The 26,613-nt window shown below is 46.8% G+C and overlaps 1 protein-coding gene across 2 annotated transcripts in view; it reads left to right on the forward strand.

The window, feature by feature from the left end:
- Nucleotides 1–6,183: 6,183 nt before the first annotated feature.
- Ppp2r1b (protein phosphatase 2 scaffold subunit Abeta) overlaps nucleotides 6,184–26,613 on the forward strand; it is a 32,775-nt gene continuing 12,345 nt past the window's right edge. The window contains exons 1-14 of one of the 2 annotated variants that reach the window (XM_032909657.1): nucleotides 6,184–6,365; nucleotides 7,118–7,208; nucleotides 7,806–7,906; nucleotides 10,459–10,691; nucleotides 11,289–11,436; nucleotides 14,337–14,492; nucleotides 14,719–14,833; nucleotides 15,227–15,297; nucleotides 15,560–15,694; nucleotides 17,668–17,841; nucleotides 20,090–20,150; nucleotides 23,685–23,839; nucleotides 24,330–24,472; nucleotides 24,845–24,936. In XM_032909657.1, coding sequence (XP_032765548.1) covers nucleotides 6,252–6,365; nucleotides 7,118–7,208; nucleotides 7,806–7,906; nucleotides 10,459–10,691; nucleotides 11,289–11,436; nucleotides 14,337–14,492; nucleotides 14,719–14,833; nucleotides 15,227–15,297; nucleotides 15,560–15,694; nucleotides 17,668–17,841; nucleotides 20,090–20,150; nucleotides 23,685–23,839; nucleotides 24,330–24,472; nucleotides 24,845–24,936 — 1,789 coding nt within the window. In that variant the 5' untranslated portion in view covers nucleotides 6,184–6,251. The remainder of the gene's footprint in view (nucleotides 6,366–7,117; nucleotides 7,209–7,805; nucleotides 7,907–10,458; nucleotides 10,692–11,288; nucleotides 11,437–14,336; nucleotides 14,493–14,718; nucleotides 14,834–15,226; nucleotides 15,298–15,559; nucleotides 15,695–17,667; nucleotides 17,842–20,089; nucleotides 20,151–23,684; nucleotides 23,840–24,329; nucleotides 24,473–24,844; nucleotides 24,937–26,613) is intronic. The other variant, XM_032909658.1, reaches the window with a different exon arrangement.

Genomic DNA, 26,613 nt, shown 5'->3' on the forward strand with positions numbered 1-26,613 from the left:
TTTTGTTTGTGGATTGGGGAAGGGTTTTTTGTTTATTTTAGAACCCTCTAAATCATCAAATTGAATTTGTGGAAAAACATTAAGAGTAGCTAATAGTAAAGTGTGGGCCTGTAGCTCAGTTTAGAGCAGTCCTCGTACATTGCCTTTTTTCTTGTAGATGGGTTAATTGATACTCATAGATCCTGTACCCCTCTCCCATCCTTTCTTTTGTCCCTCCCCTTGGAATCCAGCACAGGGTGTCAACTGTGCTAGACAGCACTCTGCTACTGAGCTCATCGCCAGCCCACCAGGACCCACTGGACGTCTCCATCCTTCACCTGCACTGGGGTGCTAGAATGGAGATCCTGTAAGAACAGACGAGCAAAAGAAAGATCCAGTCAAGGTCAGCACACATTTTTGTAAACCACTTTAATCCCTTCGGTAACCACAGTCTGGAGTTTGCAGACAGCACCCTCAGTCTTTGTTGGGGCTTTCCTAGAACATGTGGACCCCAGCTAAATCTAATCTTACAGTCAGATCAGAGAGGGAGCAGCTTTCCTGAAGCCCTAGAGATTAGTATACATTCTGGTTTGTGGTTACAAGTCTCAGCTATATTTCTGCCAAGTTATGAGAGGCATGTGCAGGGGATCTTGGCACAGGTCCTTTTTTAAGACTGGTGACTCTTCTAAACAGTTCTCCCGAGCACCTCTGAAAAGAAAGCGAGAAGGAACATCAGCTGGGGTGGGGTGGGGTGGGGGGCAGGAGGGTGACATCAGGCCAGAGCACCCTGGAGAGCATGAACACGTGAAAGTAAATCCCGCTCTTTGTAAGATCAAATCTCTGGCTGGGAACAATTGTACAGGTTTCCTAGGGTTACTTCTAATGCTAGGCCGAGAATAAATTGTGATAAGAAGCTGGGCTCTACCCTGCGGGCACAGGGGAACTGAGCAGAGAATAGATGGGTATCTATGGATGCCATAGGTAAGACCAGCTCAGGGAGGCTGCAGTAGGGCGATGGAGCCCCAAATGTATGTAACAGTCTCCATGTTTCAAATTCCAAAAGCTTCGATGCAGTGAGTCTAGCAACCAAAAAGGGTATTATCAGGAACACGGGAAAATGGATGATATTTGAGTAAGATGTGAAGTTTTGTGTGTGTGTGTCTGTGTGTGCATGTTTGTCTGTGTCTGTGTCTGTGTGTAATATATCACTGGCTGGCTTCAGACACAAAGGCATCCACCTGCCTATGCTTCCTGCGTGCGTGCTAAGGTTAAAGGTGAATGCGGTGGCTGGATTCTTCTTAAGATTGGCTGGAACTCTTGTTCTTCCTATTTATACCCTCCGAGTGCTGCGCCATGGGTGCACGCTGCCACATCGTGCTCTAAGCGGCGGATGGATGTAATCTGAACGGCCACACAAATCAACTGGACAGGCTACAGTCACACAAACTAAGACTCACAGAGTAAGTAATTCACCCAGCATCATACAGCTGGCAACTGGTAGAAATGGCGTTGCAGCCTACAGCGTCCCTGGCCCCAAGGATGTCCTCTCAATGGTCATAGGTAGTGCCCTACACAGACCTAATTAGACCAATCCTTTGATTTGCTCTCACCAAGAATTCAAGTGGTGTTTTACCCTAGAGGCCCAGGGGATGAAGGGCAGAGGGACAGCCGCCATGCTCCTGAGTCCTGAAGCCATGCCTTTGCTGTCTGCCCTCAGCAAACTAAGTCCTGTGCTCGCCGTTGGAGCACTGCCGTCTCAAGGAGGCGGGAGGGGGACTTGCCACGAAGAGAAAAAGGTAAAAATCATGAAACTGTGGGGGAAATATTTGCATTCCTGAGAATGAGACGGTGTTCCCGAAAACACAAACTGAAGCCGTCACTAGAGCCACCGTGGAAACTGCTACGTGGTAATGAATGAAGCATGGACCTGGGAGTCTGTGTACAGGGTCATCCTGCTGAATGAAGGCCCAGATCTGTTTTATCCATAGGTCCCACATCCATAGATCAAACGGAGGCTTACTGAACAGACTTCTTTCCCTGTCATTATGCCTAAACAGGCAGAGCATTGAGTGTCAGGGAAACGACCTGGAGATGATTTGGAACACACGGCTGGGTGCAGACTTTACACAGGCACCGAACCACTTCACAGAAGTGCCTTGAGCTTCACCGTCTTCTGTCACAGACGTGTGTGCTGCAGCCAAGCCCTTGGCCGATGCTAAGGGATGGCCATCTTGGGAAGGCACCGTGCGGCTCAGCTCCATTCACGAAGTGAGAAATTCATCCCTTTCTTGTTGGTGCTGCTGGTGAGACACAAGTCTAGGTGTGCTGTAACCCACAGGCCTCTCTGCGCTAGCCAGTGGACGCGGTTGGGACCAGCATCGTGCCTGAGGAAGAGGCAAAGGGCCTGTTGAGGGTGACGATGCCATTCAGGCTTCCTTAGGATTGGTCCTTTTCTGTGTGACAGAGAGAGCTGTGATGGCCACGGATTCCTCCAGCCCGTGTATTCATATTCTTGCTGTGGTATTGTACAGGAACCGGGCAAGCCTAATCTTGCCTTCTCTCAGTTCACCCTGGGTGAGTGAGCTGCTGTGTGGGTGTCAGAGCTCTGGTTCTGTACTGAGACAGTCTTGTTCCTTCCATCCCCAGTCTAGACTCAGCTGCTGCCCCTGGGCTCCCTGGTCACTAGTTTTTTTGTAGCGTGTGTGGGAAGGGCAGAGGAAGGTAAGCAGCCTTGAGAGAAGATGGGGGATGAAAGTCGTCATCGCCACAGGCTGTATTGGTAGAACACGGCAGGCTGCCAGGAATTAATTTTGTAATCAGGCAAAACCCATAGCCAGTTGGAAAGAATTGCTTATTGATAGGCAGTTAGCATTATTATTTGCTTTTCCTGGACAGAGGTGGACTCCAGAGAGTTCAGCTTTCCCCCCCTCTCTGTGCCAGTGCTCGTTGCCTGACCTGGTAATTGTCTTCCCAGATAAACCTTTTAATGAGCTTCAGACATCTGCCACATTAGAGTCTCTGGGGAGCCCTGGAAGATGTCTGGCTCCAGGTTTAGGAATTCTGACTCAGTAAGTCTGAGGTAGAGGCCAGGAATCTGCACAGGTGTCACTCTATAGCCCTTGCTGGTCTGGAGCTCAGAGAGATCCACCTGCCTCTGCCTCCCGAGGGCCGGGATGCATTGCATTGTTTTCTTTTAATAAAGCACGTGTGTGTGGTGAGGCCTATGCGAGGGCGTCTTGCTCCATCATTCTCTACCTTGCTCCGTCTACCCCTTCTTCCCTTAAGACAGCCAGCGTCTCTCACTCAACCCAGGGCCAGGCTGGCTGGCAGGCAGCAAGCCCCGCGTTTACGTAGTCAGTGCTCCCCCCCCCCGAACTTCCTAGTTAACCTAGTTAACTTCTCATTTTCATCCTGTAGATTAAGTCCAAAACCTCGAGCAGGTGAAGCCCATGCTCTGTCGCTGAGCTACACCCACAGGACATCCATGGCCCTCAGTAGATGTCAGTAGGTCAGATTCCCCCAGCGTCTGCCTTTGGGCTTGGCCCCTCCTTCTCCCCTCGCTCTTTGTGGGAGGTTTATTAGCCTCTCTGCTTTATTACCTGCTCTGTTCTCACAGCTTCAGTTACTGCAGTAGGAACCAGATGGTTAGCTCTGTTTTACAGGGGTGAGGGGGTGGAGAGTGTGACTGAGGCGTGGGGAGAAGGTAGGTCGCGGTGAGTCAGAGACAGGTGGGAACTGAAGTCTGGCCTCCGGGACTCTCAAACCAGGCAATTTCTAGGCTCTGTTTCCTCAGTTTGTGATTTCATATTTAATCATAGTCATTCCCTAGGCCTCCACTCATTGTGCTTGGGCGAGCAGATCACAGCCGCCTCTGAGGCAGCCTAGCTTAATGCCAGTGTGCCAGGTTTATAGGCTATCGAGGGGTGGGGCTGACTAGTCTTCTCTCTGTGCTTGTGTCTCTTATCATTTCGGAACACATTTTAGATCAGGGCCTAAGGGCCTAGAGGGGGATGGAGTAGTGTCTGCTGCATGCTAGGCAAGTGCAGGTAAGACCGCAGGCCTGAGCTACCCACGCCTGGCTGGACCCATCAGTGTCTCTCTCTGAACGCTGGCCAGCCTAGAGCTATCCGTCCCCGCCTCTGCTCCCTAAGCACTGACATTGTGAGCAGCCCCTGGGTGTACTTTCTCTGGGAGTTGAGGGGATCTGGAGCTCACTATGTAGACCAGGTAGGCTTTAAACTCACAAAGCCCCACCAGCCTCTCTGTCGTCCTCATGCTGGGATTAAAGGCATGAACCTTTAAACATGGCTGGCTCCACTTTTAAAGAGAAAAAATAAAAAATCCCAAGAACTCGGTCAAGTTATTAAATGTTACTTAAATTTTCAAATATAAAGTGATATTATATTCTTTTAAAACTACAGTCTTTAAACGTCTACAAAACCAGATCTACAAGTTAAATACAAATGAAGCCACAAGACCAATATTATTAAAATCAACAATGTTGATATTCTTGCAATTCAATATGACAAATGTGTCTGATCCTTAAGCCAAGCCTCGCTTTGTGAGTCTGGGCTCGCCGGCTGAAGCTCACCTTCTTTAGGGTTGGCCACGCTCGTGCCTCGAGTTTCTTCATTTTCTCACCACGTTTAGAAACACTGAGACTATAACTGCTTGATGCCCTCTAGCTTTTATTTTGTGCACAAAAACATATTTTTTCATTTAACCGCCACCTCTGTTCACTTCTTATGAGCCCAGAACAATAAAAGCTGTGTTGAAACTCACGCAAATACAGGTGCTGAAATCGTGTGGCAAGGCTGATTCAGGCAGTCCTTGGGGGCCAGCTAGATGGCTCAGTGGGTAAGGGTGTGTGTCACCAACTCTGACAACCAGAGTTCAGTCACTGGAACCCACTTGGTAAAAACCCGCTCTGCAAGCTGTCCTTTGACTACTTGTTCAGCAGCTCCTGTGTACATAACACACATACACATTTTTTGTAATTAAAAAATAGTCACCCCCGCCGTCCAGACCATGCCTTAAATGATTTTTAAAAGTTATCGAAATGAGCGCCTTTAAGCATTCATTCGTGTACAGAAGTTGAAAAACAAAACCAAACAAACCCAAAACTGAAGTCTGTTGGTTTTCAAGCTTTGAATATGAAAGACTAACTATCTCCCATCTTCTAGTAGGAGTCCCATGCTTTAAAAAGAAAATAAAAATCTTACCTAAGTTGCATTTATTAATGACAATTTCCTTAATGCACAAAATCATGTCATCTGAGAACTTGGACAGAGCTTCCAATCTAAGTTGCTTATATCTAAGTTGAAAAGAGAGATAGTCACTTTGTGCTGTTCCTTAGGGTAAGTGGAAAATTTCCATTAAATTCTGTGTGAAAATGCTCAGACCACCTTCTCCTGGGGCCCTTTAAACTCCTGGAGGTTTAGGGAGGCCAGTTTCTATCCGCACTGAATTGGGGAGAATAAAACTGGGCCCAATTACGCTAGGTTGTTGTGTTTCTTGGTAAAGGAAAAAAAAAAAAAAGACAATACAACAGAAGGCGCCATTCCAGTACCACACTGAAAAAGAAACACGAAAACAAGAGAGCAGCATGTTTTGAACAGCTTGCGTGGAAAAAATATTGACTGGGGAGTTTGGACAGCACGGTTCATTTTCTCTCACCGCCCTCATCATTTGTCTTAAGGAGCAGGAGCCAGCCAGGATTCTGGCAAACAGACCAGAGGAAGAGGTGTGTGTGTGTGTGTGTGTGTGTGTGTGTGTGTGTGTGTGTGTGTGTGTGTGTGTGTGTGGGCTTGTCGCCCAGGGGGAAATTAAGGCGGAGACCCAGCGGCTCAGGGCCAGCATTAAATTGGGGGTGGCGGGGGAGGTGTTAAAGCTTCTTCCTCCTGGCCTGTCTTTGAGTTCTACTGAGGCTCAGCACCCATCATTAAGGCCCCTCTCCTTCAGAGCACAGCAAGCAGACGATGAATCCCTGCCCTTGTTTCTTTCGGCTGGGGAAAGGATGCAGGGGTTCCATTGGTTTTTTCAGCCCTCCCTTCTTCTGGAGTTCAGACCTCCAGTTCCAGCAATGGGGGTCAGGCCGGAGCCTCCACGCGCAGGGAAAAAACTTGACTCCATCGGTTCCTCAGAGCCGTCGAATTGGATTTAGCCCCGCCTGCTTGTGTGTGGGGCGTGGCCTGAGCGTGGGGCGTGGCCCGGGTGCTGGGCGTGGCCTGGGCGCGGGGCCTTGGGCGGCGACCAGCCAGAGGAGAAAGAACATGGCGGGCGCAGCAGGGCCAGGGACCGTTCCGGGGGCAGCGGGCGGAGATGGAGACGATTCACTCTACCCGATCGCGGTTTTAATCGACGAGCTCCGCAATGAGGACGTGCAGGTACTAGGCTGGGCTGGGGAGCCGAGGCGAGGGCGGAAGCGCACATGGTAGGGAAGCAGGAAGGCCGGCTCAGCCTTAGGGACGACCCCGGGGTGGGAGAGTCGTATTCAGCCTCGGGACCGGACGGGACCAAGGCGTGGGGCGGCGGGTCCGCGGTGGTCCCTCTCAGCTCCGGCTGCCCTCCTTCGACCCTCTGGGGCGGTGGCGTCCAGCTGCTCCTGGCAGTGGGCGGGGAACCAGTTCGCGCCTCGGGTGAACGAGCGCTGAGGAGTTGCGGGGCTGCGGGGAGCAGAGCAGCGGCCCGGGGCCAGGGTTCCCTTTGAAGTGCTGCGGAGTGTCTGTCGTCAGGCAAACTAGCTGGGCTGGTTGGGTGGAAAGAGCTCCGCCGCTGATTAACCCAGATGAGAGGTGCATCATCAGTTGTGATGGAACTTTTCCCTGAAAGGGAGGAGTTGTACTTAACCGTTTCACCTGCTTCTTTCCGTCCAGAGTTCTCTCTTTAAAGAATCTCTCACTGTCCGCGTGTTTTCATTCATTCATTTCTTCCCCGGCCCTTCAGTGTTCTCCCTAGGATAGCTTCTGGCTAATAACGTGTTAAACGGTCCTTGAGTTTTCCTAGGAATGAGATCTAAGTGAAAGTCTCATTCATCCATCCTTGTATACTGTGTCCCAATCATCTCACCAATTTGCTTCTTTGACCTGAATTGCAATAATCGCTTTGCTTTGTTCTTCCTCCCACTTTATTTTTAAAGCTCCGTCTCAACAGTATTAAGAAGTTATCAACTATTGCTCTAGCACTCGGGGTAGAAAGGACTCGAACTGAACTGCTGCCTTTCCTTACAGGTATGTGTCCTTTGAAAGAAACACGCCCCATTTTCCTTTGGCTCGCTCTCTCGCGCTCTCTCTCTCTCTCTCTCTCTCTCTCTATATATATATATATATATATATATATATATATTTATATATATGTTACCTGGAGTATTGATAAGTACTAGATTGAGCAGGTGCGCAATCCTTCTTCAAGGTGTACAGAAGTGCTACATACAGCCAGACATACTAAAACAAAAACCGTATAGTTAATGGGAAGGTAATTGATGTGAAATATGAATTTCTTTTGAAATGATACTAGTGTTTTGCCTGCGTGTATGTCTGTGTGAAAGTGTCAGATCCCCTGGGACTGGAGTTAGAGACAGTTGTGAGCTGCCATGTGGTTGCTGGGCATTGAGCCCTGCTCCTCTGGAAGAGCAGCCAGTGCCCTTAACCACCGAGCCATCTCTCCAGCCGCAGGACATGAATTTCTTAGTAATTCTGTGAGACATTCAGGAAGACTTCTGGTTTAGAGAGGGAAGACAATGCTTTTAGGATTCAAGTTGCAGCAGCCTGTGAGTACCAGCTCAGTGGCACTTTCCCCCATGGGTAAGCAACTGTCGTTCTTTTCAGATACAATTTATGATGAAGATGAGGTGCTGTTAGCTCTTGCCGAGCAGCTGGGGAATTTCACTGGTTTGGTGGGAGGCCCTGACTTTGCCCACTGTCTGCTGGTGAGTACTTGTCTCTGTTCTGCATGCCTTTGGGAACTTTGTAGGATCCGCAGTGCCTTTATTAGCTGGTGATAGACACATTGCAGCTTTTTATGCAGCTCTTATGGGCAGAGGATTATAATGTAGTTGAGTGAATAATGTAGGTGCTTTAGTAATAATGACACTCAGTTCTTATTCTATCAGCCGAATATAAGAACTCATTTCTATCTCTACAGACTTACCAGTTTAGCGATGCGGAGGGAAAGAATTGATTTGGTTTCCCCCTTTCCTTTTGTTTGTATTTTTTGAGACAAAGCCTTGTTATGTAACCTTGGTTGACTTGGAAGTCTGTATAGACCAGGCTAGCTTTGAACTCACAGAGAACCTCCTGCCTCTCTCTCCAGATTGCTAAGATTCAAGGTATGTACCATTATGCCGATGAACTGGGCTTTAAAGAATGACTAGAAACTGACCAGCTGGACAAGGCAGGACTGTCTGTTTTGGGGTTTAAGCATTGCGTATTCAATTCTGGCTCCCATGGTTCCTAGCTCTACCTTGATGGTTCTGTAGAACTCCAGACATAGGTGGATAATAGGTAAGTGGAGACTTGTAGAAAGCAACAGATTTATATACAGGTTGTCATTTTCCCCTCAAAATATGCCTCTTGGAGTCGTATCACTAGCTACCTAGCTATACAAGACCAACCTAGAAGAGAGCTTCGACCTTAGTGATGCTATAGGCGTGTATGCTAGGCCAGTGCTCTTTCACTGAGCTGCAGCCTAGCAGGAGAAGGCCTCCTTAAATGCTCTTTTCCTCCCTCAAGGCTAGGCTATTAGTCTTGTAGGCTTTGCATCCATCCCAAGTCAGTCTTACAAGCGCATTCATGTGCTAAGCACTTGTCCCCAGCTAGTGGCTTTGTTTTGGGGTTTCTGTTCTTGGACTCTTTTGTCTCCTTGCAGTAAGACAGAGAAGCTCTTCTTTATTACTGCCACATTGTGCTGAGGCTCATGGGGCCAGGCCATGATATGAACCCTTGAAACTCAACCAGAATAAATCCTTTGTTTCTGTTAGCTGTTTGGGTTCACAGCAATGAAAAACTCACTATGTATACACGTTTCTCTTGATAACTTCACTCCATGCACGTTGGAACGTTCCTTATAAGCCCACCTCATTGTTGCCCTAAGACATTGGCTACAGGCATTATCTCTAGAGAGATACTATTTAGAATTTTCTATAGGAGCCCATGTAAGTCTGACAACTTCATTTTGTATCAGAGAGGCCTTGCCTGTTACAACCATCCCCTCACCCATCACCCTTGCTCTAACTTGATGTCTCCCCCATTACAGTGCAGGCTCCTTTGGAGCAAGGCGCCCTGTGTGCTCGTTCAGCACAGCAGCAGTCTTTGATGGGAAGTGAGTTTCAGGATGCACGGGAGTGTTTTGAGCTCAGAGCTGACAGAGTATAAAACCTGGGGCTAGTGAGCAGAAGCATCTCGGGCTCAGAAACGGGCACTGGGAAACAGAATTCAAATGAAGGGACAACTCCTAAGCCATTTCCCGGAGGTTGACCATCTCCTGTGGTAGTTCTAGACTGTGTCACAGTAGGCAGGGGACAGATCGTGAAAGACTGACTAGTAAGAAGCGGTGTTTTTTCAGGGGACCTCTGACACACCCTCTAGGAAAGCACAAAGTTCTCTACTTTTTTGAACCACATTAGGCAGCACACTTCTTCTCTTCAAGTCCCGATCTTCTTCCTTGGTCAGTCTGCCATGGAGTTTTGTTCTAATTTCACAGCTTTAGCTTCTGCCCAGTCAAGTGGGATCAAATACAAATTTAGAAAGGCAGCCCGAGATTCAGAGGAGCAGCCCGTCTCCACTGTCCACCAGGCCGCACCGCTAGGTTACCGATGGGCCAGACCTTGACCCTCCTCTTGTCCTTTATGTCTCTGGATCTGCAAGGTCACCACTACCTCTGCATTTGTTTCTGATTGTCTGTCTGAAACTCCCATTCTTTGGCTCATGGAAAGATTCTGAATACATTTGGGGGGAAAGTGGTGTAGTCAGCTTTTTATTGGTTGGGAAAGTTGGGGCTCTTGAGCTCTCCTGGACAGGGTTGTTCACACCTCCAAGAACGGTAGGATGGTGCAGGGAAGGGCATGGACTCTGTACCTGACAAGAATTGATCATGCAGTGTGGCACCCACGGCTGGCCGTAGTTTTGGACTTGTTCCTAAGGAAGTAGCACACTCCTGTCTCAATGTGGCTGCATAGCATTTAAACTCCAGCTCCAAATAATAGTGATTCTGTGTCAAGTCTCTTCCACAGTGTCATTTGTAGACACCATCTGGGAATTGCCATCTGGGACATTCCATCTTGGCTTTTCTACAGAAGTCGTGTCTTCAGGTTGGCCACACCATATGTTATCACTGTGTTATCTGAAAGTAACCATTTGGTATGATGTAGTTAACATTCTGGTTATATGTACCGTTTCCCTTCAGTCACATAAAAGGTGGCATTCTGTGTCTAACCTGATTTAGTAAGTTGTCATCTCTGGTTTTCCTTTTCGATCTCTGCAGCCTCCTTTGGAAAGTTTGGCTACGGTGGAGGAGACTGTCGTTCGAGACAAGGCTGTGGAGTCCCTGAGGCAGATCTCCCAGGAGCACACTCCCGTTGCCCTGGAAGCTCATTTTGTACCCCTGGTGAAGCGCTTGGCAAGTGGGGATTGGTTCACATCTCGCACATCTGCATGTGGTTTGTTCAGCGTTTGCTACCCCAGAGCTTCAAATGCTGTCAAGGCAGAGATCCGACAGTAAGACAGTTTTTAGTGTTTGGGACTCACAGCAGGGTTTACCCAGCTCTCTGTTTCCAACAGTGCTTCATACGAGGCTAGTGGGGTTGGCGATCTTTTCCATGTAGTTACATATACTAATGGCTTATTTTGTTCATGCGCATGTGCAAGCATGTGTGTGTGTGTGTTTGTGCGCGCATACATGCGTGCATGTGCGTGTGTATTTCATGTGGCAGCCTCTGGTGTTGATCTTCAGGTACCTTTCTTCCTTTTCTTTGACTCAGGGTTTCTCATTAGCCTTGAATTCACTTCATAGGCTAACCTACCTGGCCTGCACACTTTCGGGGGACTGCCTGCCTCTGCCTCCCATCTTGCCCCTCTAAGGTTATAGGCACTCCCACTGTGTTCAGCTGTGTAAGTGGGTCCTGGGGACGATGAGTGGGCTTCATGCCTGGGAGGTAGACACTTTCCTGTCTAAGCTGTTTTTCCAGTCTTTTCTTACCCCTGTGAGTAGAAACCTAGACATTGATGTTTATAAGAGACTGAAAGGCTCTCTATTGGTTCTTGGTGCTTGCTTGCCCATGTGTATGACAGGAAGTACCTTATTTTATGCTGCAGGCACTTCCGTTCCCTGTGCTCGGATGATACACCAATGGTGCGACGTGCTGCTGCTTCCAAATTGGGTGAATTTGCAAAAGTTTTGGAATTAGACAGTGTTAAAACTGAAATTGTTCCATTATTCACGAATCTGGCTTCAGATGAACAGGTAACTGGAGACCTTTGATGCTAATGTAGGATTGTTTTGCAACATAATACTCAGTTCCTACCTGCTGTTTCTTTCTTAATTAGGCCCCACTTTTCTTTGTTAGTAGCTGTTAAAAGGAAGAGTTGGAGATGAATTGGGTCCCATCACTAGGAAACCAGGGCTGCATCAGGGACAGGTGTCTTGCAGAATTATGGGCTCTGTTACATATGGAGATGAAGCATTTCCTGGAATTCTGACTTTGTTAATTTCTGCACTAGAGTATGGTTGTACTGCACACAATAGTGACCTTAAATCCAAGGGTCTGGGTTTCCTTGGTGTAGAAATGAGAAAAATTGGGAATTCCTAAATTCCTCAGTACAGTTGTTTGTCAGTACAGAGTGTGGGGATGGTTCTAGAATCATGTAAGAGTGCTTATCTTAGATTTCAGGTCCCATATGTAAAATGGTGTTGTATTTGCCACTGGTGTACACATCCTCCAGGACACAGACACTCAAGGAAGTGGAAGTCCAACTAGTTTATGAAGCTTGGTTAAGGCTGTATGTAGCTAGTTGAGTGTACATAGGCTTTAGCCACAGCACGGGGATGCCACACGCCCGTGTGGTTTCTTTGTGTTGGGATAGGAGTAGGCAGGCGTAGAATCTTTATTTGGAATTTAGCTGGTAATATTTCCCATGACGTAATTTGGCATTTTCTTTTGTCTCCTATACTTCCTGTTTGCAGATTTTAAAAATTTATTTATTTATTTTTTTGATGAAGGCCAGCCAGGAAATGCTTTGAGGGGCCTATAGTTCCTATAAGACTCCACTCCCATGGTCCAAAAGCAGCCAGAGTATGGGAACCAATGGGCATGAAACTTACCCATGTCCTAGGTGGGAGCTGGCTGTGAGCATTTGGTGCTCAGAAAATACTCCATGTATTTTATTTTGGAGAAATGGAAATACACTGTGCTCCCTCTGACTGCGTATAGAAGACCTGCTCCTGGCTTACCCATGGACAGAAACATTAAGTACCTACACACACACACACATATATATATATATATGTAAGGCATGGTTCTTATGTTAACTGCTGTGTTAAAGGCAGACAGGGTCCCTACTCTCATGGAACTTACATTATAATGGAGGAAAACAAACATGATAAAAATCAGGCATAAATGTTATAAAAATCAATGTAACACAGTAGAACACTGGCTGCTAATCAGCAGAACTCTGAAGAAGTGACAGGCAGACGGGAGACGACTAACATTGGAACATGGTGGTTGAAAGAGTCCAGGGAAGACAGGAGTGGAGAAGGAAGGTGGGAGCAGATCATAGCCAGGGAAGACTTTGCAGTTTTGATTTTCTACTGTAGACTCAGTGAGGCCGTACGTAGATGTGGAGAAGAGGTGTGGTGTGTAATTTACATTTTTGAAAGGTCATTCTGTCTTATGAGTGGAAACGAAATTGTAGGACGGATAAGAATAGAAAGAGAAGGCCAGGTAGGTGGCATTGATAGGAGCCAGGCAAATGATGAGGGTGCTTTGTTGTGTGTGTGTGCGCTCTATTGTATCGCATAGACAGCAGTTTCTTGTCCCATTTTTCCTTTGGTGCTCAGAGGATTATATGTCTAAAGTTTTACTTTATCTGATTCTAAGTCTGCAGTCATGACTTCTAATGTCTGACTGAGCTTTAATTTAGTGTTCTACTTACTCAGAAGACATCCAAGGGTCCCGCTTGGCGCCTAGCAGCTCTGTACACAGAGACACAAGTTAGCTTCCGCCTTTCTGTGCGCATTGGAGCCTGACTGTGTCACTTGGCTGTCACCTTGTCCCTTGCCCGTCCCATCTCATGCTGCTGTGATCAGCTGGAAAGAGCTGTCATGGTGATCTCCTTTGTCCTTTAAATTCTTCAAATGTGTTATTAAGTACTTAGGCAAGGATAATTTTTCAACTCCTTATAATGCTTTGAATATAGCATAGTTTAAAAAAATTAGTCTTTATATCAGATGTGGGTAAAATGTTTGCCTGATGAGCACTCAGAACCCATGGAAAGGTGGAGGGGAATCTGACTTAAGGATGTTGTCTTCTGACTCCCACACATTATTAACATGCAGTAAATAACATTTAGAGCATCTTCTTTATCTCAATAAATCTTGGTGCTGCAGTCAAGATAATTTACACAGATTACCATTTGTGTTTTCAATGCCAGACTGGGCAAAGGAAGAAGTTATGCAGCCATTTGAAGACACAAAGCCACAGCATCACATCTTTTTTTTTTTTTTTTTTTTTTTTTTTTTTTTTTTTTTTTTTTTGAGCTGGGGACCCGAACCCAGGGCCTTGTGCTTCCTAGGCAAGCACTCTACCACTGAGCTAAATCCCCAACCCCACAGCATCACATCTTAACTAGGGTTGCCATTGCTGCCACGACCAAGAAGCAGGTTGGGGAGGAAAGGGTTTATTTGGCTTACACTTCCACAATGAAGAAGTTCATCATTGAAGGAAGCTAGAACAGGAACTCAAACAGGGCAGGAACCTAGGAGGAACTGGTGCAGAGGCCATGGAGGGGTGCTTGTCCCCTCCCCATGGGCTTGCTCCCCTCATGACCTACTTATCCTGCTCTCTGATAGAACCCAGGACCGTCTGTCCAGGGATAGCACCGCCCACAGTGGACTTGCCCCACTCCATAAATCATTGATTCGGAAGATGCCCTACAGGCTTGGGCACAGCTTGCTCTTCTCTGGCGTCTTGCCAGTTGAGGCTCCCTTCTCACGGATAACTCTGGCTTATTGTCCCATTGACAACTCCTCAGCACAGTGGTTTTTTTCTCCCCTGCCTTCTGAAGTAGTACCTGTGGCAGAAATCTCATACTGCCCTCCGTGCAGCGTTTCAGCAAATTGACCAAACTGACTGTTCTTCTCTTTAGGACTCTGTGCGCCTGCTAGCTGTGGAAGCTTGTGTCAGTATTGCCCAGCTGCTGTCTCAGGATGACCTGGAAGCCTTGGTGATGCCAACACTTCGGCAAGCAGCAGAAGATAAATCTTGGCGGGTTCGCTACATGGTGGCTGACAAATTTTCAGAGGTAAAATGTGTTGGCATTTCAAGGATTAAAAACCTCAAAGGCATTTGCCCCACAGATTTTCTATCGGACACAGCTTACAAATTCTGTTGAATGGTTGTGAATTAAAAAAATAAGACAGACTGCTTAGTTTTTCCATTTTCATTACTCTATGCTTTTGGTGATTGTACTAAATTTTGTTTTTACTATTTTGTTAGTATACATTACACCTGTATAAATTGTTTCCTAGCTCCAGAAAGCGGTGGGCCCTAAAATTGCACTCAGTGACCTCATCCCTGCCTTCCAGAGCCTCCTCAGAGACTGCGAGGCCGAAGTTCGAGCAGCTGCTGCCCACAAAGTAAGAGGTGAGACTGGCTGTGGAGTCCTGTGACTTTGGCGTTGTCCACTCACTGTAGTTTGGATGGCGTTTTGCTAAAGTAGGACCCAAAATGTATAAACCAGAGCAAAATGAGTCTGTGCAGCAACATTTCCCACTCTGATGGCAGTTGTCATGGTAGGAAGTCTGGCCTAGTTTTAATTCATAAGACGCTGCAGACAGATGATACCAGCATGCGGAATGTGGCACTGTCCTCGAGAGCTGAGGAAGGTCCCATAGTTGAGATCAGAGGACTTCCAGCTCTGCTGTGAGAAGTAGGCGTATTGCCCCACAGAGGTCGTTTGCTTGGACTTATGATTTAACTTGGAAGATGTGGTTAATTGTCCTTGGCTCCTTGACAGCACTGTGTTTCCTGTTTCAGAGCTTTGTGAGAACCTGCCCACTGAAGGCAGAGAGACCGTGATTATGAGCCAAATCCTGCCCTATATAAAGGTGAATGTGACTTCATTTTATTTTGTTTACCCTACCTATGAAGCTCTTAGCATTTAAAGAAGAAAGAGGCATAAATGAATCAAATGCATAATGTGTGAAAATATTTATAGTTGATTCATGCACGTTATACTTGTAAAGCTTGTGGACGCATAGTCTGTTACTCCAGACGGCTGGGTCGGCCGCTCTGCTGACCAGTGCTGCTGTGGACTGCTTGGGAGGTGGTGTGCAGGCTTTCGTTGTCTTTAATTTTATTCTGTTTTAGGAATTAGTGTCTGATACCAACCAACATGTCAAGTCAGCCCTAGCTTCTGTAATTATGGGATTATCTACAGTTTTGGGCAAAGAGAATACCATTGAACATCTTCTGCCTCTATTTTTAGCTCAATTAAAGGATGAGGTGAGTCTGGCTATGAATCCCTTTGCTTTGGTGTAATTGATTTGATAGGATCTTGTTTCTTCTCCTTTTCTTTTTTTCTTTTGGGTTTTTTGAGACAGGGTTTCTTTGAGTAGCTCTGGCTGTCCTGGAACTCGCCACTCTGTAGACCAGGATGGCCTTGAGCTTAGAGACCCGCCCGCCTCTCTGCCTCCCAAGTGCTGGCATTAAAGGGACTGGAAAGCTTTGGTTTGGTGATTTTGCTAAGATAGGACCCAAAGTGTGAAGATGGGGCGGGGGAATCATAGTTTAGATATTTGACAATCCTTCTCTTTGGGTATAGGGTTACAGGTTTCCCTAAAACTGGGCACAAGGAGTAATTAAAAACAAACCCAATTGTGTGTGGTGGAAAATGCCTTTAATCCCAGCACTCTGGAGACAGAGGCAGGTGGGTCTCTAAGTTCAAGGCCAGCCTGGTCTATAGACCAATTCTAGGAGAGCCAGGGTTACTTAGAGAAATGCTGCCTCTAAAACCAAGCCAACCAAGCAACCAACCAAGAGCGGCTGGAGAGGGAGCTGCACGGTGAGCTGCACGAGCTCTTCCAGAGGACGTTGGTTTGCTTCCCAGCATGAGCTAACAACTGTCAGTGACTCTGATTCCGTGGGGTCTGAGCCTCTTCTGGCCATTGCAGATGCCAGGTATACAGAGCATAAACATGTTCATGTAAGTCATGAAATACGTCAGTCTTAAACTAGCCTGAACTACCTGCTAAATGTTTTCTGTTCTATCACCGGTTCCTTAAAGTTCATATATCTTTGCTTAAACAGTATCTTTTATTTATGTTTAAAATGTAGCTTCAGATATTAACACTTAGCGGCCTGAGGTGTGGCTCAGCAGTTAAGAGGCCTCTGCTTGTAGAGGACCAGAGCTCCAATTCTGGTGTCCATATTGAATGGCCCATAACTGCAACTCCAGTTCCAGAGGATCCAACTCCCTCGCTGGCCTTCATGGGCACCCACACATTGGGCACACATGTACACTTTACACAGACAGTACATACATACAGATGAACAAATGATGTGAAAGTTAGTGTCAGGAATGATCGGAGTGCTTTGGATATGCCGTTCACACCCAGCGGGCTTGGGGCTGACTCCTCATGCAGAGGAAGTGAAGCACAGGGATAGACATCTGAGGTCTCCCCGCGCAGGGGCAGACCTAAGACTTGAGTACATAGAACTGAACTCCAGGGCCTGGGCTTTTTACCATTGCATAGACTTAATTATTAATTAAAAGTTTAAACTTTATTATTGTGTGAGTGAGTGTGCACTCGTGTATACATACAGAGCTCAGAGGCTATCTCTGTGGAGTCTGTTCTCTCAGTCCTCCTTTATACGAGTTCTGGAGATTGAATCCAGATTGCCAGTTTGTGAGGCAAGCCCCTGTTCCTGCTGAGCCTTCTCACCTGCCAATTTGTTAATTGATTTTTAAATTACAAAGTCATGACTTTTTACTGATACTGTGGTTACGATCAGTGACACTGTCTTGGATTACCTGTGTACTAGGCACTAAGGATTTCCCTCTGCCTGTATTCCTCTGGTCAGTTCTGGCCCTCAAGTCCATGGCTCTGTGCAGGCTGGACAAATGCCTTTCTCACAGCCTCGCTGCAGCTTACCCCACCTTTTAAAACCTGAGCTGATACTTAATTTCTGTTTTCTGTTTTGGTTTGTTTGTTTTTGTTTTTTTTTCAAGACAGGGTCTGTCTGTGCAGCCCTGGCTGTTCTGGAGCTCATTCTGTAGACCAGGTTGACCCCCACCTTAAGAGATCTGCCTGCCTGTGCTTCCCAAGTGCTCGGATACAAGATGTGGGCCACCCCCCAGCTTAGTATTTTTTCATTTGAAGTTCTTTTAGCACTTTTTATTTTCTCATGCTAGGAGAGTACTGGGCAAAGCAGCTAATTTTCACATGGAGTCTCTGGGGCTTGTGTGTTTATTGTAGTGTCCAGAAGTTCGTTTAAATATCATCTCCAATTTGGATTGTGTGAATGAAGTGATTGGAATCCGTCAGCTCTCTCAGTCTCTCCTCCCTGCCATTGTGGAACTGGCTGAAGACGCCAAGTGGAGGGTCCGCTTGGCGATCATTGAGTACATGCCGCTGCTGGCTGGCCAGCTGGTGAGTACTGTGCCGGGGAGTCCGATTGTGGACTTAGGGCGAGTGGGGGCTCAGGTAGTCAGGCTGCTGTGTCTCCATCAGATGCACTGGAGTAAATTCTTGTGGCCTGTAGGATGCTTTGTGTTTGTTTGCTTTTTCAAGACAAGGTTTCTCTGTGTGGCTTGGTCGTCCTGGCTCTCCCTGTAGACCAGGTCTGCCTGCTTCTGCCTGCTGGGATTAAAGGTGTGTACCACCATCTCAGAGGATGGTTTTTATTTTCAGTGGTGCATTATGGCCTAACAGGAGGGTGGTCCAGAAACACATTCACCTTACTGCCTCCTCATGATAAAGGTGTAGAATATGTAATTTCTTTATTAGTTTTTTTCTAATAGATGTGAGTAGTTAACATTTCAAAGCTGACTCTACTGCACACCTTTCCCTTTTTTCTCAGTAGGGGAAGACGAGGGCAAGCTTGTTAGCCTCACCCCTACCCATGGGGTAGGGTACTTAGACAGTTAACTGTGGGGTGGTTTCCGTGGCTTCATGGTGCTAGTTATTAGTTAGACACTTGGCATTTCCTACAAGTTGGATGAAGGGAGACCTGAGTAGTCAGAATGCTCACGGATCAGTTTACTGCTGACATTTCTGTACTTTGCCCCCCAACCCCAGTGCCCTGCCCTGCCCTGCCCTGCCCGAGGTTCACTTCCACTCCTTTCGGATCACAACACATAGGCTCGTATTTTCTTGACCACTGCACCATTACTGATTTGGGTGGTTTATGAGCATGCGTCTTGTAGATAGCCATGTTTTATCAAATCTGAAATTCTCTGTTCCTCAAAATGAAGGGCAAAGATCCTAACTTATCCATGTGTCAAGTGATGTCATCTTATCATGTTTCTTCACCATCCATTCCAAATGGGGGTCATTTTCCGTTCCTCTGTCATCTTCTGTGTCACTGTCTAGAGTGGAAAGCAGCAGTGGCTAATGATGGGCTTGCTAGGTGGAACGAAGCCCCTGTGTGGAAGGAGGTGGATTGTGTTTACCATTTCTTTGAACCTTACCCCACCAGACCTGGAAAGTCTCCAGGGCTGCCCCAGTATGCAGAAGAGTGGAAAGAAGACAGACGTCGTCTTGGCTGGTTAACACCTTCTGGCCGGGGCAACATCCCTCAGTCATGGACACTGGCTGGGGTGGCATCTGTCAGTCATGGTCACTGTGTCTTTCTCTCTAGAACTGGAGTTACAGTTGTGAACTGCCATGTAGGTGCTCGGAACCAAAACCAGGCTTTTTGTAAGAACTCAAATGTTCTTAATGGCTGGGCCATCTCTTGCCTCCATATATGTATTCTTAATTTTTCTTTATGTGTAAACTTTTAGTCAATAACATTTTCTCATGACTGTCCAGCCCAGCTCATAGGCCTGATGAGTAAATACAGAGTTAAACCACAGACTGTCTAAAGGAGATCACAGGGAAATCCTCAATCTGGAATAAAAGTAGGAGTCTGAGAGCTGATGCTGTGGGCGAAGTGCCTGCCAGAATTGGTCATGGCCTGGTGAAGCCGTCCTGTGTAAAGCACAGAACCCTTGTTGTTGGTCTTTCTTTATATACATCGTCACTGGTCAGGATGTCTCAGACATGAACCAGAAAGGAAGGCACCAGTTAAGTGTGCATCCTGGGCTTACCTGTGTGGTGTGTATGTCCTATGGCGAGAGGTCTTCGTTTGTTCCCAGCCTGTGTGGGGACCACAGGCCGAGAGTCAGGCGCCAACTATCACTTCTACCTTTGTCCTGCACACTGGTGCCTGCTTTTTCTCTCTCCTACCTTCTCTCATGCTCTAGAAACACTGTCTTCTGTTGGTGATCTCTTGGTGTCACTTGCTGCGTGCTCAAGGACTTGTTAACTAAAAAGGAGAGATGAGAATTACCAAGCCCTCAGCAGCTATTTTTCTGGGTAATTCACTTTCCCATGGTGTCTGGATTTGCTCTGCAGACTTCTTCCTGTGCTGTGCCTGTTCTGCTCAGCCCTGTACGTGTGCATGTGTGGTTCAGTTCCGCCTTCCATAAGCTTGGCTGGCGTCACTCTCGCCTGGTTTTGCTTTCTCCGATAGTATCATAGTTTGTAATTCTATGCTACTGTTTTTATGGCTCTTTTGTGGTTCAGCTTATGTGCAAGTGTGCCCTTAGCTTTTAGGTCAATATTGTATAGTGTAAATAGAACATCTTGTCCTAACTCCGGAAATGTTTACTAATGGAATCTTCTATATCCATAGGGTGTGGAGTTTTTTGATGAAAAGCTGAATTCTTTGTGTATGGCCTGGCTTGTGGATCATGGTGAGTAGACAAGTTAAAAACAGATATTATGAAAAAAAAAACCAAAACAGATATTATGGGAAGGCCAGGCTTCTGCATGTTTGTGATGTGCACACATGGCTGTTTGCAGAGGAATCCTGTGGGACACACACTTTGCCTTGACAATGTAATGCTGAAGAAAGGTTGGTGAAGTTCCACTGGCTTTCCCCGACTCCATGTGGGACAGGGTCTCACTGTGCAGCTCTGGCTGGTCGTCTGCCTGTCTCCTGAGTGTTGGGAGTAAAGCCAGGTTCAACCTGGCTACAGATCTGACATTTGTACTTCTGTTATTTTCTGTTTTCAATGTGTTTTCTGGGCTGAGTAGCCCTGCCCTCTCTACCTCCTGAGACGTACATTTCTTCCAGAGCCAGGGCTTGCAGCTGACCTGTTGCTGTCGGCGTCCTGGGTAACTGGAGACCAGGCTGACAGATTGGAAAGTCCTGCGTGGAAAGGGTTGGCTACTCCAGCTTTCTCAGATGAAGTACTCATGTGCAGTAGGAGTTGGGGACATGTGCGTACCCTGAGGCAGAGCCAGGGTTTCGGTGTTGTGAAAGGAAAGCTTATTGTCTCTTCTTTGCCAGCTGCTGCTGTGCGGGAGAGTGTGAGCTCAGGACAGTTCCAATTGGTCAAGAATGAGCAGGTGCCTTGCTGGTGATGCCTCAGGGCAGTGTGTGCATAGATCTCTGTCTCGCTGGCTGAAGGCAGGTGGGGCCCTCTGCACCGGGTCCTAGCCTTAACCGCTTCAGTCCCAGGGAGTGCCTTCACTTCCCATGTGATACGTCCCATGAGCTTTGGGTCCGTGTTTGGTGTGTATCATAAGCATCCTGCTGTGGTCTCAGTGTGCTGCGTATGCTTTATGTACTGCTTGCTTATAGTTGGGTACTTGTGACTGGGTAGTTGGGAAAGAATAAGAATATCTGTCTGCTTACACTTGCGGGTGGCTTTGTTAAAAGTGCATTTGCATCATGTGTACGAGTGTAAAAGGAAGGTTGTGAAGCCGTGTGTGACAATGTGTTAGGGCATTGTATGGATACATCTGTGCTTTTAAATGATGGTGTAAAGACCTCTTTATTCCTTGTTTTCTCAAAAGTTATGCCTTTAGTGATCATTTATTAAAAAAAAGAAAAAAGAAACGTGGTAACAAATAGGAAAGCATCTTTAATTTTTCTATTTTAAATCATGTGTAAGAATGTGTGTCTGTATATGGGCTTGTGCTTGAGGGGCCTCTCGGAGGCTGAAGAGGGCATCGGATCCTGGTCAGGAGCTGAAATTGTTGTGAGCCCTCTGGCTTAGGTACTGGGAACTGGAATCCAGTTTTCTATGAGAACAGTATATATTCTTTACCACGGAGGCATCTTCCAGTCCAAGGAATTATGTTTTTATTTAAGAAAGTTTTCTTTGGGTACGTGTTCTTGTCAGTGGCATTCCCAGAGACCTTTCTATTATTATTACTTCCTTTGAATGCAGTTAAGGAATAGACGGGCCTTTTTGTCCCTCACATTTTGAAGGACCTTTAGGTTCCAGTATTTCACAAGTTGAGAAATGGCACCTGTTCTGTGTAGGTGATGACTATAGGGGACCCAAGTGTCCTGCCTCCTTCGTTCCTTCCAACTTGGGAGTTAGTAGGGTGGAGTTTATGTAATGCAGCAGCAACACACAAACTGGGGACTGCAGGGTTCCCTGATGCAGTGGGTGGGTGGCAGCTGGGAACATCCCCTTCACCTGGGCTTCCTGAAGCTTTGTGATTTAGGTTAGATTTCTGTAATTGGAAGAAGAATGCTGTTTTTCATGTAAGTGGTACACAGTGAGCAGTGAGCAGGTTTTTTGGGACACATCCCCCTCACCCCTCCCTGGCATGAAACTGCTGTAAGATCAGTGTGAACAGTCTGGAGAGGCTGAGGGGGTGGGCATGAAGGCTGTGTTTGTATCACTGGGCAGAGTGAGAAGGAGGCAGGGCTCAGTGAGGGAAATGTAAAGTTCCAGGTTTGTTTTCTAAGTGGTGGGTATCTCACTTATTAATTTATCTTTTATAGGACAAAGATAAGTATTCAGTCAACGTTAGTGAGAATTGATAGATACGTAAAGAAACCTTTCAGATCAGCCTAACCTTAAAGGGAAAGACAGATACACAGACAAAACAAGGAGTGAAAACTTGGGAAAGGCTTGCATTCCTCTGAAAACAGAAGGGAGAGGTGCCAGGAACACAGTAGGCATCTGGCCAAGTAGAGTTCAGTGCAGTTGAGGTCTTGGTCAAGGCTCAGTCTGTGGTTACTTTGGCAGTGGAACCCTGCCACATGGCATTGTAGTAAGAATAATCATTAAAACCAGTAGCTTGGAGCAAAACACAGGTGCTGCCCATTAGTTCCCCTTTACTCTGTGTGTGTGTGTGTGTGTGTGTGTGTGTGTGTGTGTGTGTGTGTGTGTATGCATACATGCATGTGAGTGGTCTGTCTTCCTATATGTCTACAGGACAGAAGAGAGCATCAGATCTCATTACAGATGGTTGTGAGCCACCATGTGGTTGCTGGGAATTGAACCCAGGACCTCTGGAAGAGCAGTCAGTGAGTCATCTCTCCAGCTCCATTAGCTGCCCTTTAAAGGAAGAATGGAGGAGAGGTCTGGAGCAAAGATTATGTGTGTGACAAGAAAGAGCCCATGTGTGTGTAGGGTAAGGCACTTGACTTGAGCTTGCCCTGAGGATACTTCTGGGCATCCTAGTGTGTGTTTCCCTGCAGACTGAAGTCTGAGCATTGGCTGTTCGAGTACAGCTCCTTGTCTCCTGTCTCTGTGTTTTCCTGTTCTTAGTCTTTATAGCAGGATTTGAGTTGGGAAAAGTTGACTATCTCTTATCTTTCTGGAAGCTTGCATGGATTGTCAAGGATTGGGGCCTTGGCTTTTGGAGTTTTTGTGCTTGCCAGGTGAGAGAAGGAACCAGTAACCTGTTCCCTTTGATTGTTATCTAAGTCCAAGTTTTGAGTCTTACCAAGTCCAAAGCAAAGGGGAGCCAGGCCTTTCTGTGTTCAGGGCTGCCCAGAACAACTCATTTTGAGGGTATAACAACTCAGACTTCATGGTTTAGTTTTCTGAGGTCTTTGATAAATTATTATGAACGGGATTATTATGTGCTGACGCAGGCACACTTTTCTTAATTAACACAAGCATTTCCAGTGGGGGGGAACTTTGATTTGCAGCTGTGGAGGTGACAATGGGGACCTGTGTAGGATTTCCTCAATATCCCTCTCAGCTACTCTCTGATGCCACTTGAATAATCTTGCTAAAATCCTCTTTTGATGCTTTTGAAGTCCGTTGTGTTAGAAATGCTCTGTGGTCAGGGCTGTCCCTGAAGTCTCAAGGGTTTGGCTCTTGGACAGACTGTAATAGCTGGCGTCAGCGAGGCTGTCACCTAAGTATACGTAAGTTAGGCTTGCACAGTTTATTTGGGTCTGTGTGCTCTGGATGAAGTAGGTAATGTGTAGAACAAACAGCCTGAAGATGTTCTCTTATGCTCTCCTGCAGTCTATGCCATTCGGGAAGCAGCAACCAACAACCTCATGAAGTTAGTCCAGAAGTTTGGTACCGAGTGGGCCCAGAACACCATTGTCCCCAAAGTGTTGGTAATGGCAAATGATCCGAACTACTTGCACAGGATGACCACCTTATTCTGCATTAACGTGAGTATTCCCTGGGTTACTGCTAAGCTCGGGCTTTAAAAACATCTCTTTGGTTATTCATGTTCTAAGTGTCCGAGTGAGCTGTGGTATGTTAGAGTGCATTTCTTATTCTGATCAATTTGAATAATTAGAGAAAATGTTGATTTAAAATTTTGGATCTGGAGCGATGGCTCTGGACTGTGCCAGGTGATTCACCACTGTCCGGAGCGCAGCTGGTGCTGAGGACTGACTGTCAGCAAACATCACCCTCCCAGAGCCACACCTCTATAGCGAGGTGACACTAAGTCTTTAAAGTTCCAGTTTGTTAGAAATTACAGTTCGCCGAATGCAGAGCTCTTCCTTCTTCTGAGCCACTTCATGTTCCTCAGATGCGCAAGTAGGAAACACTTTTCTGTTGGTCAGCTACCTTCCCTTTAAATATGAGTTTATTTCTCTAGACTTGGGGCACATTAAGCAAGTTTTAAATGTGCCATCTTATTTATTTTTCTAGGCCCTCTCTGAAGCCTGTGGTAAGGAAATAACCACTAAGCAAATGTTGCCCATCGTGTTGAAAATGGCTGGAGACCAGGTGGCAAATGTCCGCTTCAATGTAGCTAAGTCACTGCAGAAGATTGGACCCATTCTAGACACCAAGTAAGGCTTCAGTGTCGCCAGCTGTTGGTTTGGAAGAGTAACCTCCTGGTGGGGCGTAACCTCAAATAAGTCCAGCGGTGGTTCTTTGCCTAGGATGCGGGGCTTATTCAGAGAATAGAATTTAGCCCTCAGTCTTAAGACTGCACGGCTTGACTTTTGCGCCTACGTTCTGGGTCTGCCCAAAAGCGAGCACATTCCTCCAAGAACTTCTTTAGAAATTCTGTGATGTGCTTGTCATGTTTGTCAGTGTTTAAAAGTATTTTCATTTTAAATTTAAAAATTGCAATAGCGCAAGCCCCAAGTTTGATTCAGACTGTATTATATTGAACTCTGCCCTCAGCCATCCTTTTCACTGTGACTTTTGACTTTCAGCGCCTTGCAGGGGGAAGTGAAGCCGGTGCTGCAGAAATTAGGTCAGGACGAAGACATGGATGTCAAATATTTTGCACAGGAAGCTATAAGTGGTATGCGTTGTGTTTTGTGCTAGGCTCTGGTTGCTGGGGTGCTTCCCTCCATAGTGTGAGCGGGGGTGGGTGGGGTGGGGGGGTGGGGGTGGGGGGGCAGTGCCTGCTGTGCTGGCCCATTTGGTTAGCTTAGGAATTTCTTGGCCCCTGCTGGGCTTGGTAGCCCACACTTGTAATCCCAGCACTTGGGAGGCTGAGGCTGGAGGATCCCGGAGTGGAGGAGCCTGGGCTACCTGTGACCCTATCTAAATAAAGAGATCTTGGCCCACTGTGCTCTGCTGAGCGAGCAGGCCATCTCCGTCCCATGTGTAGGGTGTGAGTGTTTCTGGCAAGAGCAGTGTAGTTTGGACTTGAGGCCTGACTGACTACCGCAGCAGAGTGCAGGGCCGCAGCAGCAGCTCAGACGCAGGCCTGCCACCGTTGCATGCTAAATGTTCAAGCGATCCTCATGAACTTTCTGTACCACTAACGTGATTTTGTTTGGAATTTTCCAGTTCTTGCCTTGGCATAAAGAGGAACAGGAGGGAAAGGCCTTTACTAAGTTCTCATCACAGATCTCTGTCAATGTGTTCTTACCCTGGGTGGAGAAAAATGGAAGCCTTCAAGATCTCATCCAAGCAGATGGCAACAACATAGAAGAAATGAGATTTCAGCGACTTGACTCTTTGTAAACATGGACTCAGACTGACTTTCCCTCTCTCTGTGGGGAATTGTAGCGCTCCTCTTCTGACCAGTTGCTCACGCTCCCTCATGCAGTCATCCCTTGAGCTTCCCCCAGGGTTTCTCTCCAGCACCATTGAGGCTCCTGCCTCCTCCCTTTTGAATCAGGCCCCAGCCACTTACGATTCCAGACAGAGCCTGGATGGATTTGGACCCCGACACAGAGTGGAGTGAATCTCTTACTGTTTACACGTATCTGTGTGGCTCTCCATCTTCCCAGTGTTAAGAGTAAATGGCTTAGAGTAACTTACTTTAACTATCTCCTTGGAGAGAATATTGAGATTTGACTGTAGTGAAAGCCACGTCCTCCTGGTTACGATGGTCCGCATCAGCATCTCACATGGAAGGAGATGTGAAGGCTAACGAACGGCTGTTCTGGTTTTCATTTGCTCAGTTTGACTGTAATCATGTCATGCAGAAGCCGGAAGTGGGTGTATCTTGCTGCTAATGTGTGATGTTGAAAGGAAACAATTTCAACGGCTCAGCACTGTGACTGCCTTCAAGAACTCATAAGAAACTTTAGTGCCTCCCACTGAGTTGTGGTTCTACTGTTTCATTGTGAAGCGTTGTGTTTCAAGGAAGTGTAGGGTCCACTGGTCCCGGGTTTTGCCTCCAGCAATGTTAGTGAGCATTGTGCTGTTGCGACACTGTGCACTGCCACACTGAAGTTTGGTTGCTCAGTGTTTCCTTGTGGTGTGGGTGATGCTAGAACATTTTTCTGCTTTTACAGTAAAATTTCATTAACTTGTCCAGAAATTTAAGGTGGCAGGTCAAGCTGAAGGGTTTTCCAAAGCAAATTGTGCTTATGGAAGGCTGCCGGACACTAATTTAGGGCGTATCTCCTTATCGGTGGGCATGCCTGGGACCAGTCCCCTGCTCTGGGCCTTCCAGGAGCAGCTCTGACACATCACACCTTTTCTGAGTATTTTTCTGGATAGTTTAAATGTTTCCATCTGA

Source organism: Rattus rattus, chromosome 8 (genome assembly GCF_011064425.1).
Source record: "Rattus rattus isolate New Zealand chromosome 8, Rrattus_CSIRO_v1, whole genome shotgun sequence".
Lineage (NCBI taxonomy): Eukaryota > Metazoa > Chordata > Mammalia > Rodentia > Muridae > Rattus > Rattus rattus.